This window comes from Pogoniulus pusillus, chromosome 23 (assembly GCF_015220805.1).
Source record: "Pogoniulus pusillus isolate bPogPus1 chromosome 23, bPogPus1.pri, whole genome shotgun sequence".
In the NCBI taxonomy this organism is placed as follows: domain Eukaryota; kingdom Metazoa; phylum Chordata; class Aves; order Piciformes; family Lybiidae; genus Pogoniulus; species Pogoniulus pusillus.
In genome coordinates, this window is record NC_087286.1 from 9697010 (window position 1) to 9714768 (window position 17759).

Sequence of the window (17759 nt, forward strand, 5' to 3'; positions counted from 1 at the left end):
TAGAAGGTTCATGGGCCAGAGAAGGGTGTTGGGAGAGAGCATGGCTGAGCCCCGTGGTTATCATGAACTCATGGCTGAGTTCTAGCAGCTGCTTCAAAGGCTGTTTTAAAATGTTTAATGATGATGGAAAAAGAGTAAACTCATAGAATTGTTTTGGCTGGGAAAGGGCTTTAAAGATAATCAAGTCCAACCATTAACACTACCAAGTCCACCGCTAAACCATGTCCACCTCTCCACACCTCAACATTAGCCTTTCAGCCAACACAAGATTAAGGTGACTTGTGCTCTGATATTCATTTTTCTGTACTCAGTTTGATTTTTTTCATCTGTAGAAAGCTCCAACATCTTAAAAAGCAGCCCTGTGGGTAGCATTAGGCAAGTGCTGTGCTTTACTGGGTGTTAATATCCCAGGATTTAAACATAAGCTTGAGGAAGCTGAGTCTGACATATTTTGAATGTCTCCACTGAGGATATTATAGCTGCATCTTCATCTCGCAGAGGAGATGGTGGAAACTTGTTAGAAGTGAAGTGTGTGGCTGCTCCTGGGGTTGTAGAGCAGCAGGGTGAGAGTTGAGAGGCACTTCCCAGCTCCGGGCTTTGCAGTGCTGTGTTACAGATTAGCGCTGCCCTGATGAGATTGAGAAATGTCTTTAGCTCTGCAGTGTAAAGCTGCCAAAATACATTTACTACAGACCTGAAGGTAAATACAATTTTTCCAGAGGCAGTCTCGGGCTTTGGAGAGTATTTTTCTTTTTTTTTTGCTAAAAGACAGGCTCAGGCTTCCCATGACATCACCAGAGAGATAAAAGCGCTAAAAGCTCTTCAAAGCTGGGGCCTCAGGCCCCAACGTAAATGAATTCTCTGGTGGTGGTTTAGGTATGTAAAAAGGAATAAATATTTACACAAATGCAATTGAAATAGAACCTTACCCAGCTAGGCTTGAAGTTAGCTTTTTAATAGCACATTTTCTTTTGACTTTAATATTACAAATATCTTAATATAGCTTTAGACTTCAGGATCATAGGAAGGATTCAAGTATTTCCCCTATCTTTTTTTACAGAACTCTAGAATCACCCACGTTGGAGGTGACCTCTAAAGGTCATCTACTCCAACCTCTCTGCAGTGATTACAGGATGTTAGGAGTTGGAAGGGACCTCCATAGGTCATTGAGTCCAACCCCCCTGCCAAAGCAAGACCACAGAATCTAGCTCAGGTTGCACAGGAACACATCCAGACAGGGCTGGAAAGTCTCCGGAGAAGGAGACTCCCCAGCCTCTCTGGGCAGCCTGTGCCAGGGCTCTGTGAGCCTTACACTCAAGAAGTTCTTCCTCATGTTGAGGTGGAACTTCCTGTGCTGTAGTTCATACCTGTTGCCCTTGTCCTATGCCAGGGCAGAACTGAGAAGAGTTTTTCCCCTCCCTCTTGACCCCCAGCCCTCAGATTTTAATAATAATAACAGCAACAATTTTTTTTCCCCAGGAACTCTTTTTCCCTAAAGTGATCTGTGAGAACTTGCATTTTAAGAAACATTATGGTGGTACTGTAGAGGTGGAGGAGTGTGCTCACCTAGAACTCCAACTATTGAGAAACCTGCAAGTCTGACTTCCACTGCTGTCATTGGAATTGCTTGATTGTGGGAATGATCAGGTCTGTGGAGTGAATATAAAGCAGCTGGAGCAAGGAATGCAAGTTTTGTGTATTCAGAGGTAAGATGATGCTCTAATATGAAAGCAAATTGCGTAACTGAGAAAACAGATCTGCCTTATCATCATTGTTTTTGGATGACTGATGGTAAAAAATGAGGCTAATGCTAAAATCAGGCATTCTCAGCTAAAATCTTTACAATTTCATTGGGAAATGCAGGTCCAGCTTTTATCTGATCTATGCAAAAGTGATTTCCAAGGGGGAACTTTTTCTTTAAGCTGAAATTTGCAGCTGAACTACGGATGGTAACTGAAGTAAAAGGCAAAGTTTTATGCAACTTGATTTAAAAGACTGAAGAAAAAAAAAACAGCTCATGAATAATTTAAGCCTGCTTCAGTTATTCAATGAAATCCTTTAAAAATATGATGTTCCCTCCTCTGAATATAAAAATCCATTATTAAGTGCAAGTCAGTGTTGCTACGTAGGTGCTTGCCACCTCATCAGTGATATAAGCAGCAAAGTGTTTTTCAGCGGATGATGGAAGATGATGTTTTTATCATCTTGTCACTGTTGTCATGGAAACTTATGTATATCATTGTTAGACAGAGTGTACCTAAGGATCCAACATCCCTGGGACTTGTTATTGCTAGCTATTGTATTTGCACGGTGTTTTCTTCCATGCTGTAGTCAGCGTTTGAGAACTTGTAGCTGTGAATCACCACCACAAACTCAATTATTGGACTAGGCTGTCCAGAGAGCCCTTACTGTAAGGTTCTTTGCTCTGAGATTCTTTTCAATAAGGGGTTATTAACAGTTGCATTTCCAATTTGTGAAGTATTATAGACACTTCAAAAAGAGTATTTACTCTGCTCAAGCAGAGTGTTTTGCCACAGCAGCATTTTGGAAAGGATAAGCTATCCATTAGTCATAAGAAACTTAAAAGTGATAGATGTTTTCTGAATGTGCCTGTTACCTCTTCAGTGTTTTGTCTTTAAATATGCTGCTAAACTCATAGTCCAGCTCCTCTGTGTAGCTGTCAGGGACAGAGAGAATCGCAGACGTAGAATCGCACAGAAAACACTGAGGGTTGGAAGGGACCTCAAAAGATCATTGAGTCCTACCCCACTGCCTGAGCAGGATCATCCAAGACAGGTCACACAGGAATGCATCCAGGTGGGTTTGGAAAGTCTCCAGAGAAGGAGACTCCACAACCTCTCTGAGCAGCCTGCTCCAGGGTTTTGTCACCATCACAGGGAAAAAGTTTTTTCCTTGTGTTCCATGGCACTTCCTCTGCTCCAGCTTGCTCCCAGTGCCTCTTGTGCTGCCCTTGGCCACCCCTTAGCAGAGCCTGGCTCTGTCCTCCCAACACTGCCCTGCACATCTTTAGCACAGCAATGAGGGCAGCCCTCAGGCTCCTCTGCTGCCAGCTCCCAGCCCCAACTCCCTCAGCCTGGCCTCACAGGAGATGTTTCACTGGGGACTCTGGGCTGGACTCTCTCAAGCAGTTTCCTGAAGTCCTTCTTGAAGTGAGTGACCCAGAACTGGATGCAGTATTCCAGATGCAGCCTCACCAGGAGGCTTGACTACGACAACCCAGATTTAAACCCTCCTGGACACAGAATGTGTAATGTGTTTTCTTCTTTAAATCCTACGCTTGAGCACAATTCACAAAGTAGACAAAAAGTTAAACCAGTTTGTCCAAACAAGACCTATTTAAACATCAGTAACTTGCAGCACAATAAGGGTGTTGTACTTCTTGCATAATTACAGCTTTGTTTTGGTCTTTTGGGATCAGCTGTTGTTTCACAACATACCTTCTCTATCAGTTATTTATGACCTGAAATTATTTGCCTTGATCAAAAAGACTAAGTTAGTTGGATAAAAAATTCAGCATTGACCAAGTGAATTTTGTTGCTTCAATGTGTTCATTAAATTCCTTTTTTCCCCCTTTATTTTTCTCTTTTAGTTCTTGCCTATTTGCTTTAATCTTTTCTGTTTTGAGGAGTTTTCTGAAATGGAAGAGCTCTGCTTTTAAACAGCTGCCAATGAAGAACTTAGTTTTTGTTTCAGTCTTTCAGTCTATCGCAATTTGATGTGAATTTAACTTTCTTGCGAATCGTAGTAACAGGCAAAGGTCCAGAAGTATCAGGTTTTAAAGGTGTTATTTATTGATTTATTTTTTAGGAGTGTCTGTTACTTAGAGTATTGCTCTCTCCTGAGAGAGTAGGACTGACGTTTTGCACTATTGGGTCTATCCAAACACAAGAAGTGCAAAAGCCACGGAGAAGATAAAGGTCAATTAAATGCAAGTAAAATAAACCTCAGTGGTTTTAGTTTCCAGAAAAAATGCACTCATTAAAGAAGTGAGGCTTGTAGGCTAGGGGATGTTATTACAACTGAAAGAAAATTTATGGCAAAGGTCTATTTTTCTCTTCTTGCTCCAGGAGATTGCCAGATCAGGCAGTTCAGTTTGAAGTAACTCCACAGGAAGAGTTCTGGTTAGGTGTGAGTGCCCAGGCTGAATGGCTAAGGAGATGTGTGCAAAAATCACAGAATCTCAGGGGCTGGGAGGGACCTTGAAAGCTCATCCAGTCCAGTCCCCCTGCCGCAGCATGGTCACCTAGACCAGATCACACAGGAATGCTTCCAGACAAGTCTTGGCTATCTCCAGAAAGGGAGACTCCACAACCCCCAGGCAGCCTGTTCCAGTGCTCTGTCACCCTCACAAGGAAAAAAATTCCTCCTCATGTTTCCATGGAACTTCCTATGCTTCAACTTCCACTCACTGCTCTTTGTCCTGTCAATAGGTTATATACAGGTTCTTCTCACTTGCTCCCTGTGAGAGGACAGGGAGCAATGGATGTAAGCTGCACACAGGAGGTTCCACCTCAACACAGGCTGCCCAGATTGTGGAGTCTCCTCCTCTGGAGACTTTCTAGCCCTGTCTGGATGCATTCCTCTGTGACATGAGCTAGATTGTGTGGGTCTGCTCTGGCAGGGGGATTGGACTCTATGATCTCTTTGGGTCTCTTCCAACTCCTAGTATCCTGTGATCCTGTGAAGCCAGATATATCTCTTATTTCATATTAAACTAAACTGTATATGAATATACAGTCAGTGGGGGGAGAAAGGCGTAGCTTTAACTTTTTAGAAGCTATCAAGGCAAAACAGGCCAGCAGTGTGCCCAGGTGACCAAGAAGGCCAACAGCATTCTTGACTGGATCAGGAAAAAATGTGACCAGCAGGACCAGGGAAGGGATTGTCCCCTGTACTAAGCACTGGTGAGGCCACACCTTGAGTACTGGGTTCAGTTTTGGGTCTTGCAATCCAAGAAATACATTGAGGGGCTGGAGCATGTCCAGAGAAGGACATGAAAGCTTGATGGGTCTCCATGCTCCTGCCAACCACCCTTCATGTGCTGATCCATGGCAATAAGGTCTCTCTCTTCACCCTGCTCTTCTCCAGGCTGGACAGCCCTAGCTCTCTCCGCCTGTCCTCACCTGTCAGGTCTGCCAGGCCCCTGACCATTCTCCTGGCCCTACCGTGGACACTTTCCAGCCTGCCCTCACCTTTTTTTCATACAACAGGCACCAAAACTACAGGCAGTGCTCCAGGTGTGTTCTGACAAGCACTGAGCAGAGTGCCATTGCCACTCTGTGCTTTACTAAAACCTTAAATAAGATAATTTCCATAGGTGTAACACAACAAAGGTGACATTTTAATACCCCAAAAGGGTATTCAGTGTCTGAAGAACTCCAACCTCAAATAACCTGCACAGCTCTGTATCCACTGCAGCCATGAGCAGAAGCTTCACAGAATCACAGAGTGTTAGAATCATAGAATCAACCAGGTTAGAAGAGACCTCCAAGCTCAGCCAGTCTAACCTAGCACCCAGCACTATCCAATCAACCAGACCATGGCACTAAGTGCCCCATCCAGGCTTTTCTTGAACACCTTCAGGGATTGTGACTCCACCACCTTCCTGAGCAGCCCATACCAATGCCAATCACTCTCTCTGTGAATAACTTCCTCCTAGCATCCAGCTTATACCTCCCCTGGCACAACTTGAGACTGTGTCCAACCTCCCTGCCAAAGCAGGACCACCTAGGGCAGATTGCCCAGGAACACATCCAAACAGAGAAGGACAATTCCACTGAGTGAAAATCTTAGCTTAGTACCAGGAGATATTTTGAGGATCTGAAGCATTGCTGATGGATGCAGTGTTAATGATCTGACAGATACAAGCCTGTGAATAAGCTTCCCCCCTCCCATCTCTGGAATGTTTTTTTGTTCATGTTAATTGGTATTTCGTGCTCAGAGGAGGTTAAGATTGGCAGGCTGGAATACCATGTTTGCTTTCTGTTTGGGATGCTGATAGCCTGACTGTGAACTTCCTTATGCAGAGCTGCTAGCAACTTCCAGTCTGGCAGATGAGTATTTCTGAAAATGAGAAGTAATTGAATGTGGGCACTTGGTGTGCCTTTGAAAAGAGATCACCAGCTGCCTGCTGTGGGATTAGTTGTACTTCAGTGATCTGTTGTCTGTCCAGTGAGAACAGAAAATAACAGTTTCATTTTAAGGATAGCTGCAGGTTGAGTTTTAGCTTGTTGGAAGCAGGATACTTAAAGCACTAAAATTCTACCTCTCTTCTTGCTAGGTTTTAAGTCCAGAATTAAAAGGAGTATGTGCAGGAGCAGGGCAGTGATTGTCCCCCTGTGCTTATCACTGGTGAGGCCACACTTTGAGTACTGGGTTCAGTTTTGGGTCCTTCATTTCATGAAATATATTGAGGGGCTGGAGCATGTCCTGAGAAGGGCAACAAAGCTGCTGAAGGGTCTGGAGAGGAAGGTCTTATGAGGAGCAGCTGAGGGATGTGGGGTTGTTTAGTCTGGAGAAAAGGAGGCTAAGGGAGAGATCTTCTGTTTCTCTGCAACTCCTTGAAAGGAGATTGGAGCCAGAGAAGTTGGTCTTTTCTCCCCAGGAACAAGTGATGGGATGAGAGGAAATAACCTCAAGTTGCACTGTGGAATGTTTATGCTGGAAATTAAAAGAAACTTCTTCCCTGAAAGGGTTCTCAAAGACTGGAACAGGCTCTCTAGGTGTGTGGTGGATACCCAATCTTTAGAGGTATTTGGAAGAGGCAGAGATACGGTGCTGAGGGCCGTGGTTTAGCCCCAGCCTTGGTAGAGTTGGAGAATGATTGGACTCAATGATCTTGAAGGCCTTTTCCAATTGAGGAGAACTCTATGATCTATCTCTCACTATGATGCTGTGCATATTTTCCAGCTGAAATACCTTGGTGTTATACTATACCTTGCAACCTTGCACAGCTATGCTCCTTCTGGTGACTAGATTAGATTGGATGTTATGATGTGAAGCCACTTTCCCTGGGAGATGATTCCAATGTCTCACTGTTCTTATGGGAACTCCCCAGCAGTAACTTGTCCCCTTCACCCTTTGTCTTTTTTCATGGACTCCTTGTCAAAAGGGAGTCTCCATCTTCCTGGCAGCCACCCTTTATGTAGTGGTCCATGGCTGTAAGGTCTTCCCTAAGCCTTCTCTTCTTAAGGCTGTACAAACCCAACTCTCTCAACCTTTCTTCATATAACAGGCTCCCAGTCAAGCATATGTGGTCTTTGAAATCATGCCTGAGCTTGTTTAAGAATATGAAGGTGATGTGGCCATAGCCTTCAGAAATGATTTATGTTGGTCATCTGGTCCAGCTGCCTGACCACTTCAGAGCTGACCAAAAGCGATGGTACTGAAGGGAAGGCAGAATAAGGATACTCTTCTTATGAAACAAAGCACTTTTTTTCAGAAGGCTGAAAGATGCTGAGCTCCAGAAGTAGTCAGCATAAATTACAGGGAGTCTTCACCTCACCTTTACAAACCAGACTTCCAGGTTTCAGCAACTGAGCTTCAGCAATTCCAGTCCAGACCTGAGCTTTAGAAGCTCACATCTGAAGGAGCAAAGTGTGAAATCACAAAGCTTTCTCTCCTATTAGCAAGTAAAGAAAGCTCTCTTGGTTATTGCAGGCTGAAAGCAGCTCATGCCTTTTGTTCTTCATGTTTTCACAAAATTTCCAGGCCTTACCTGAGTCCAGTGCTGCATTTTCCCCCTTTGCAGTGTTTATTTTCCTAAGGAAATGTGTGTGTTAAAACAAGCTCTGAGGACACTCTGCTTGGGCACGAGCACTTAAGGCTCTTTGAAGCAGACAAATTCCTGGTATCTTTGCCTGATTGTAAAGCTGTGCAGTGGAAAATCGCTTTGCTAGGTGAAGTTCAGAATCATGACCTCTATAAAATGAGAAGCACACAAGTTAGGCTTTGCAACAAAAAATTCTGTTCAAATGCTGGTTACTCCAGCTGCTCCTCTAATACTTCTGTGATGCTCAGTCCCTCAGCATAAGATACATAAATCCATAGAACGGTTTAGGTTGGAAGAGACCTTAGAGATCATCTAGTTCCAATTCCTCTGCCATGGGCAGGGACACCTTCCACGGGACCAGGCTGTTCAAGGTCTCATCCAAACAGGCTTTGAAGGCCTCCAGAGAGGGGGTATCCACAACCCCCCCAGGGCAACCTGTTCCAATGTCTCACCACCCTCACTGCAAAGAGTGTCTGTCTAATATATTATGATAAGAGTTCAGCACTAAAACACACTGCTTGAACTGCATTGCTTGTTCTTTTCATGTAGGTCATTTGCAAACCACTCAAGTTGGCTGCCTAGAAACTCAGAATGGTCTATGTTTATTACAGATAATAATTCTTAGAAGCATCTTGAGGTTTAAAATGCTTACCTAGGACTTCTTCATAATCTATCAGAACTTCATAATCTACCAGACAAGTGCTACTGATGTCTGAACTCACAGCAAAGTAATCATCATAAGCCAGCTGAAAAAGGAGCTTCCACAGAACTCATAGTTTGCTGCATTCTTGCTTCCTCCCTGTTTAATCTGTGTTAAAACAGAAAACAAAACCAAGAGAAAAACAACCCAGAAAAATTTCTTTCTGTTCAATTGCAGCTGGAGTCAAAGAGTTCCTTCAGAAAACAAGGCTGGCGTTGGGGCTTCAGGCAGTGATGTTTTTTAACAGTGAAGGGACGCTTGTAAGTGTACTGAGTGGTAGTATCTGTGTGTGTGCAGGGTTAACCTTCAGCTGGCAAAACATGCCAAGCTTTTCAGGAATTTTATTTAGAATCATAGAGTTGTCAGGGCTGGAAGGGACTTCAGGGATCCTCAAGGATCATCCAGTTCCAACCTGTCTGCCATGGGCAAGGACACCTCATACTAGATCAGTTTGCCCAGAGCCACATCCAACCTGATCATAAAGACCTCCAGGGTTGAGGTATCCACAACATCCCTGGGCAACCTGTTCCAGTGTCTCAGCACTGTCATGGGGAGGAACTTCTTTCTAATATCCAATCTGAATCTTCCCACTTCAAAATTTTCTCCACCCCCCCGGTCTTATTACTGCCTGACACATTAAAAAGGATGCTCTGTGGGGAAAGGAATATTTCCAGAATAGTACATTAGCACTTACGACTACTGGAACATGGGAATTGGGTGTTTTGGAGCATCTCTCCTATGAGGACAGGCTAAGAGATTTGGGGCCCTGTAACCTGGAGATGAGAAGCCTTTGAGGAGACCTTGGAGTGGCCTTGCAGTATCTGAAGGGGGCTACAGGAGGGCTGATGAGTGACTGTTCACAAAGTCTTGTAATGACAGGACAAGGAGGAATGGGTTTAAACTGGCAGAGGGGAGATTTAAACTGGATGTTAGGAAGAAGTTCTTTGCAGTGAGGGCGGTGAGACACTGACACAGGTTGCCCAGGGGGGTTGTGGATCACAGAATCACAGAATGTGATCAAAGATCACACAGAGCACATTCTGTGATTCTGTGATCCGCACCTCCCTGGAGGTGTTCAAGGCCAGGTTGGATGAGGCTTTGAGTGACCTGTTCAAGTGGGAGGCAGTCCTGCCTATGGCAGGGGGTTGGAACTGCATGAATTTTTAGGTCCCTTCCAACCTAAACCATTCTCTGGCTTTGTTTTTGTTTTTTTTTTTTTTAATCAAAAAGCTCTATTACTAGACCATCAAAAGAGTTTGTTTTCTGAGCCAGCAATGCCTTGAATCACAGTCTCACAGAAACATTCAGGTTGGAAAAGCCCCTCAGGATCACCAAGTCCAACCCATATTCCTACTCTACGAGGTGAACCCTAAACCATATCCCCAAGCACCACATCCAAATGACTTTTAACCACATCCAGGGTTAGTGACTCCACCACTTCCCTGGGCAGCTCATTCCAATGCCTGACCACTCTTTATATGAAAAGAATTTCCCTAATTTCCAGAATCTTGGAACTGGGCAGCTTTCCCATAACCCTAGAGTCAGTGTTCCCCTTTTAAGTCTGTAATTATATATGTTATGAATTAACTGCATCACAGTAGTTTAATTAAATATGTTCACAGTCATTATAAAAATAGCTGCCTGGGATAGGTCATTTAATTATACATGATCTGTAAGGCAGCATTAGGCTCTGCTGCCACTGAGAGCTAGCAAGGCCATCTGCCCTGCTTTTCAGTTCACTCACACGGAATTGTTGAGATAAAGACTGTCAAGTGTTGCCTAAATAAGGAAGGAGGCTCGGTGGAGTTAAGTGCAGTGCAGGACACAAACGAAGCATTGATTCCTGCCACGCTGTGGGGTCTGAGCTGCTTCCTGCAGAACTGAAGCTTTTTCAGCCCTTGTTTTCTGCAAAGCGTGAAAATGCGAGTGCCTGCTCAGGATCTCAGGGAAAATGGGGAGGAAGAAGAAGAAGAGGTGAGTTAAATAGCTTAGGAGAGTTCTTTTTTTCCCCTTCTATTGTGTCTGTTCTCTTCTACTATTTTAGTACAATAAATCTGGAATGATAATTTTTTTTTACAGGTCTTCCTTAAGCCTGTGCTAGAGGACCGAAATATGGAACTGGCCCGAAAATGCAGTGAGCTAATCAGTGATGTGAGTGATGGTGACTGTGTGCATCCCTATGTTTGCATCTCTCTTTTCAAGTGGCTTTCTGTTTATGATATGCAATTTTTTTGCAGATAGGTTCAGTGCAGCAGGAGCCCACCCAAGGGCTAAGAAAAATGAGATTTTCCAAGCACTTGGTCAGTATGAAGCATAGAGAAGAGCAGGCTCCAGGGAGACCTTCTGGTACCTGAAAAAGAAAGCTGGGGAAGGAGTTTTTACAAGGGTTCATAGTGATACGATGAGGAGCAATGGCTTTGAGCTGGAAGTGGGCAGATTTAGACTGGAGATTAGGAAGAAATTCTTTCCAGTGAGGGTGGTGAGACACTGAAACAGGTTTCCCAGGGATTCTGTGGATGCTCCATCCCTGGATGTGACCTTGAGCAACCTGGGCTAGTGGAAAGTGTCCCTGCCTATGGCAAGGGGGTTGGAATTGGATGATCTTTAAGGTCCCTTCCAACCCAATTATTCTGTGGTAACAAGTTCTTCTCTTCTCTGTGATAGGGTCTGGGAAGAAGAGTGTCTCCCATGGGAATACTTTTGGTGATTTAATCAGAAAAATGCAGTGTTTGTTCTGGTTATAGCCTTACCCTGTGAAGTTTGATGGGTTCAGTATACAGACCTGTAGGGAGTAGGGATAAGAATAAAACATGATTGAACTCAATGATCTTAAGGGTTTTTTTCCCCAACCAAAATGATTCTCTGGTTCTTGTCTTTTTATTTTTGACTCCTTAACCTGCAGAACATTTCAGTGTGACCCTTTGCTCAATCTGCTCTTGGCGAGGGAGGATTGTTGGTGTACATCTGTACAGTTTGTGTGTGCAGTGGTTTTAAGGGCCTGGCAGTTTAGTCATGAGATGACCTTGGGACAGCAGCTTGTGTCCTTGTGGCCATGAAACTTGGTGGTTATCCTTTTCTGGTGGTGGGGCTGTCAGCACAGCTCCTCTGTCACAAGGCAGTGCCAGGAGAGCTGATGAGATACCGGGGTTGCATTAAACGTGGCCTGCATTCTTTGCTGGCTGACTTTATTTGGCAATGTGGGTTTGAAAAAGTGTTAGGGTGGCAGCCCTCAGTGGCACTGTCAGCCTTCAGTTGTGTGCAGGGTGACTCAGTCCAGAGGAGAGAGATTTGTTCTGATAGATCTCTGTTTTGTGGAAATAAGTGAGGCCAGATACCAGAAGTGAGACTTTATCAAAGGATAAAGAGAATGAAACAGAGAAAGAGAGAGGAAAAAAATGGCGGAAGAGAAGAGCAGAAAGGGGAGTATATTACCATCAGCCAGAGAAGAGGGGGAGCGACAGGGTTTCCAAAGTCCAAGTCCTTTTCACTTTGCCCAGGGATGTTTCCGACGAGCGATGTCTTCAGTGGAGTTCATTTCTTGCAGGAGGCAAACCTTTAGGGCACAGCATGGTTGGTTGTGGTAGTGGAGAGAGGGTTCCTGGGGTGCTGTTTTCAGGTTGGATGTCCATGGTGATGGCCCACTGGTCATCCTCATGGCACTTCTCTGGACACATCCCAGCACCTCCAGATCTTTCCTGTCACAGGGGCTCCAGAACTGGAGGCAGTACTCCAGGCAGGGTCTCACCAGTGTGGAGCATTGGAGGAGGATCACTTCCCTCCCTCTGCTGGCCACACTTCTCTTGCTGCAGCCCAGGCTGGTTGGCTCTCTGGGCTGAAAGTGCACATTGGAGGCTCATGTTGAGCTACTCATTCACCAGCGCCTTAAGTCCCTCTTCCCAGGGCTGCTCTCAAGCCAGGCACTGCCCAGCCTATGTCAGTGCTTGGGATTGCCCCAACCCAGATGCAATACAGACATTTCTATAGCAGATTCGAGTGTGCTGGATCAGTTGGAGAACATATTTTGTTCTGTGTCCTCTCTAAATTGCTCACTTGAGGCTGGGAACATTTTTGGGGCCTCTGTGGGTTACCATAATGTGACTAATAAAGGAATAGGGAGGTGGCATTAGTCCTTTACTGCCTTTGCTTATCTTGTAAGCATGACTTCTACAGCAGAATAGCTTTGATTGATTGTTTCTTCTGGTGATATCATGTCAGCCCCCTCCACAGTTATGAGATAGCTCAGGAAGACTTGTTTGGTTTCTGAATGTAATTACTGTTCTGTAATGAAAATGGATAGAATTAGAGTCAGCTCTCAGATATCTATGGGTGATTTATCTAAGCTGTGAGCAGCAAGACTCTCCCAACTTCTCAAAGTCTCAGCCTTCAGCAGTTTCTGCTGAGTACGCCTAAAGAGGAGACAGTCAGCTTTTCCCTGTCCCTTTGTAGCCATATCACTGACCATGTCTGCAATACTGTGTCCAGTTTTGGGCTCCCCAGTTCAAGAGAGACAGGGACCTGCTGGAGAGATTCCAGTAGAGAGCCACAAGAATGACTGAGGGACTTGAGCATCTCCCCTGTGGAGAGAGACTGAGAGCTCTGGGGCTGTTGAGTCTGGAGAAGAGAAGGCTGAGAGGAGATCTGATCAACATCTATCAATATCTGAGGGGTGGGTGTCAAGTGGAGCAGGGCAATCTCTTTTCAGTGGTGCACAGTAATGTGAAGCAAGGAGCAGTGGATGCAAACTTGAACACAGAAGTTTCACCTGAAGTTAATATCTGAGTAATGTGTACAAATATCTGAGGGGTGGGTGTGAAGTGGCTGGGGCCAATCTCTTTTCACTGGTCAGCAGTGATGGGACAAGCAACAACAGCTACAAGCTGGAACATAGAAGGTTTCACCTCAATGTGAGGAGAAACTTCTTTAGTGTGAGGGTGACAGAGCCCTGGAGCAGGCTGCCCAGGGAGGTTGTGGAGTCTCTTTCTCTGGAGACTTTCAAAACCTGCCGGTATGCATTCCACTTAGGACTACTCTGGGAGATGCTGCTTAGCAGGGAGCTTGGACTCGGTGTTCCCTGGAGGTCCCTTCCAACCTCTAAAGGTCTGTGATTCTGTGAATGAATAGAATTCTTCAAAGCCTTCCTTCATGCTTTTCCTGCACATTTGTGCAGGTACACACATGCATTTGTGCAGCTGGGCAGGAAGTGCCTGCTGGTGGTTCTCTGCTCTTTCTGTGTCTTGCTTGGTGGTTACCTTGGAGTGCAGAGTCACACAGGTTACATGAACCACCACTTTAGAGAGTCCTTGAATAAAATTGTGACATGGTAATTTTGTAACCCCTGCTCACCAATTTATTGAGAAGAGATTGTAATCCACAAAGGCAGGCAATATGATTCAGTAATGAGATGCAGATTGCTTCACAGGATCACAGAATGTTAGTGTTCAGAAGGACCTCTAGAGATCATCCAGTCCAACCTTCCTGCCAGAACAGGATCACCTGGACTAGATCATGCAGGAATGCATCCAGGCAGGTTTTGAATGTCTCTGAAGGAGACTCCACAACCTTTCTGGGCAGCCTGCTCCAGTGCTCTGTCACCCTTACAGTGAAAAAGTTTCCCCTTGTGCTCATGTGGAACCTCCTCTGCTCCAGCTTGCACCCATTGCCATTTGTCCTATCATTCGACATCCCTGAGCAGAGCCTGGCTCTGTCCTCCTGACCCTCACCCATCCACACACAGATGAGCTCAGTAGTAACCAAAATCATTTCCTCTGTGACTGAGGTGAATTTCAGATGAACATTATCTAATCCATTGCCTCATGTCTGGAAGTTTTGAAAGTCAAGCTGAATGGAGGCTTGAGCAGCCTGATCTAGTGTGAGGGTGGGGAGACTCTAGACCAGGTTGCCCAGAGAGGCGGTGGATGTCCCCTTCCTGGAGGTGTTCAGTGCTAATTTGAATGAGGCCTTGAGCAGCCTGGTCTAGTGGAAGGTGTCCCTGCACATGGCAGGGAGTTAGAGCTAGATGATTTTTAAGGTCCCTTCCAACCCAGGCCATTTTGTGAAGCTGTGATTTTACAGTGGACAGAAGGATTGTATAAGGAAGTGCAGGATTCTGTGTAAGCTGCCATCCTTCTCAGGAATGTTCCATCTCTCTGTAGAGGGGCATTGGCTAGAACTTGTGATAGCCAGTAAGGATTCAGAGAAAGAGGAAATTAGGGCTGCATATATCTGTAATGCTCAGCTGCAGATTGTGTTGCTGCTGTCAGTGCTTGTCAGCAAGTCTAGAGCGCAGAAATGCAGGCTGCTGTCATGCAGAACGTGAAAATGAGGTTAGAGGAACGGCAGCAGATAAGAACCATGAAAGCTCAACACTAAATAATTTAATTGGCATTGAACTAAACTATTTCATGTACACAGAAATGAATTTCACTAAAACATTTAAGGCTATCCATGTAAGTGTCTATCTTTAAGGGCTTATTTACTCCCTCTCATCAGCATTCACCATATTTCTCTGTGCAGTTCTTACATAATTGAAGTCTTTATGCATTTGCCATGGCCATAGATGTTGTCCTTCTTGCAGTCTTACTAATTCAAAGAGTTATAGAATCATAGAATGGTCTGGGTTGGAAAGGACCTTCAAAGGTCACCTGGTCCAACCCCCTCTACAGTAAGACTAGAACAGGTTGCCCAGAGCCCTGTCAAGCCTAACCTTGAATATCTCTGTGGATGGAGCCTCAGCCACCTCCCTGGGCAGCCTGTTCCACTACCCTCATGATAAACAGTTTGTTTTTCAGCAGTTGTGTGGTTATTGCACCTGGGTGCACTGCTTGCCCTGTGGTGAGTCAAAGGTTGGTTGTTTTAAAAAAGACAAGAAAATCACCTGCCTAGCCACGATTTCAGTGGCTTGATTTAATATGTGTTTGGTCTGACAGAAATTCAGTCATTACTTGCATGTTGTGACTGTTGGGCAGTGACCTCCTGCATTTGTTCCTGTAACTCTTGGCTTCCTGAAGGGGAATTTGGTGATGTCACATGGATCCTGTGCTCATTGGCTCTGTGTTAGAAGTTGGTTTAACAATTCTATCTTTGAGATCAGGCATCAAAGAGATTGATATTTGAGTCGTCTTTTCTTTGATGCTAGGACATCTACAGCAGTGGTGAAAATGTGCTGTAGGTGTGGAGAAAAATAATTTCATTTTCATCTTTCTTATTAAGGAGTTGTGTGGCTTTTCCACAGCCCTGGTACTGTGTGTGAGAACTGGGTGTTACCCTTTAGAGCTCGATTTGCTCCAGCCTGAGGTATTTGCAAGCCAGCCAGCATACTATCCATAAATAAAATAAAGCAAAAAGAGCCATTGCTTGTTTTAGTGCTCTTTTAAAAAGAACAATTAAACATTTTCCTCCTTTTCCCCCTCTCCTCTTTGTAGATACCCTATAAAGAAGAGTTTAAAAAATCTAAAGGCAAGTGCATCTCTGTAGCTGACACCCCACAGCTGAAACATGCAAAAAGTCTTGCTGCTTTGCTTTCTGAGGTAAGAGACATAAAAGGCTGAAGGATTCTCTTTGCTTCCTATCCATCCCAAAAGCTCTTTCAGTTGAATATGGTGGGGTTCAGAAGGGGAAGGATGGAATATTTCAAGTAGCAGCCCTGTTTAAAGCTGGAGTGACTTAAAGTGTTGTAATTAGTGGATGATGTATATATGAGCAACAATCGTTTGGAGTGATGCTGTTTTCTTGTTTTAGATTGCCAGGGTCTCTTATGAATGGCTCTGAGGCAGTCCCAAGGATCTCTTATGAATAGCTCTGAGGCAGTCCCAGCTATCTCATGTTGTGGATGGATGAAGTGAGGGACAGGGAAAGGATCACAGAACGCTAGGGGTTGGAAGGGACCTTGAAAGCTTGTCCAGTCCAACCCCCCTGCCAGGGCAGGATAACCTATACCAGATCACACAGGAACACATCTAGGCAGGTTTTGAATATCTCCAGGGAGGCAGACTCCACAACCCCCCTGGGCAGCCTGTTCCAGTGTTCTGTCACCCTCACAGGGAAAAAATTTTCTTCATGTTTCCATGGAACTCCTGTGCCTCAGCTTCCACTCCTTACCCCTTATCTTGTCATTGAGCATCACCAATATTATTTAGGATAAGCTTCTCAGGAGATGGCTGAATCCCACAGAATGCATCAGGTTGAAAGGGACCATCGAGGGTGATCTTCTCCACCCCACCTACAGTCAGCAGGGACATCTCCAACTAGACCAGGTTGTTCAGGGGCCCATCAGGTTTGACCTTAAATGTCTGCAGAGCTGGGGGCTCAACCACATTCCTGGGCAGCCTATTCCAGTATTTCACCACCCTCACTGGGCAGAACTTCCTCCTAATCTCCAACCTAAATCTCCACTGCTCCAGTTCCAAAACATCGCCTCTCATCCTATCCCCTCAGGCCCTTTTGAACAGTTCCTCCCAGCCTTCCTGTAGGTCCCCTTTGGATATTGGAATGCAGCCTTCTCTTCTCCAAGCTGAACATCCCCAACTCCCTCAGCCTGTCCTCATAGGAGAGGTTCTCCACCCCTCTGATCATCTTTGTGGCCTCCTCTGCACCCATTCCAACAGTCTGATGTCCTTCTTGTGCTGGGGACAGCAGAACTAGATGCAGCAGTTCAGGTGGGATCTTATTAGAGCAGAGCAGAGAGGCATAATCACCTCCCTGCTCTGCTGCTCTCAGGGCTCTGGATGCAGCCTGGTGCATGGTTGATATAGAGTGGGCATTTATTAAATCCATCTGATTCTAAAGAGAAGCTGCTAGTTATTAGTCAAGAATTTAGAGATATGAGGAGAATTCAATCCTGTAGTCCCCCATGTTGTGTGTTACCACTCTACTGAGCGCTCTGCTTGCTTACTGCAGCATTTCCTTATGCCAGTGGTGTGATGGATGGGTTCCATTGCAAAGTGCTGACCTCTAGTGTCCCATAACCTGTTCTTGCAAACCTTGAGCGCTGAAATTCCTGAGCAGCATGCCTATGGCAGTGAAAGCCAGCCCTCTCCTCAGGGAAACAGCCCCAAACGCTGCAGCAAATCACTGACACATACATATCAGTAGAGACGTGTTGCCTTCTCTTATCCGGACTAAACAGCCCCCGGGCTCTCTCTCTCCATAGGGGAGATGCTCAAATTCCCTTGTCATCCTTGGGGCTCTCCATTGATTGGACTCTCTCCAGCAGGTCTCTGTCTCTCCTGATCTGGGGACCCCATAACTGGACACAGTATTCCAGGTGTG

General features: G+C 45.2%; 1 protein-coding gene across 4 annotated transcripts in view; it reads left to right on the forward strand.

Annotated features, from left to right (window-relative positions):
- Window positions 1-17759, forward strand: part of NEBL (nebulette) — a 274767-nt gene that overhangs the window by 166014 nt on the left and 90994 nt on the right. Inside the window, exons 1-3 of one of the 4 annotated variants that reach the window (XM_064162531.1) lie at window positions 10407-10466; window positions 10572-10643; window positions 15914-16018. The exons of the other annotated variants lie outside the window; for them this stretch is intronic. Of the exons in view, the coding sequence (XP_064018601.1) occupies window positions 10413-10466; window positions 10572-10643; window positions 15914-16018 (231 nt within the window). The 5' untranslated portion in view covers window positions 10407-10412. Of the gene's footprint in view, window positions 1-10406; window positions 10467-10571; window positions 10644-15913; window positions 16019-17759 lie in introns of those variants that run through there. 4 annotated transcript variants of the gene reach the window in all.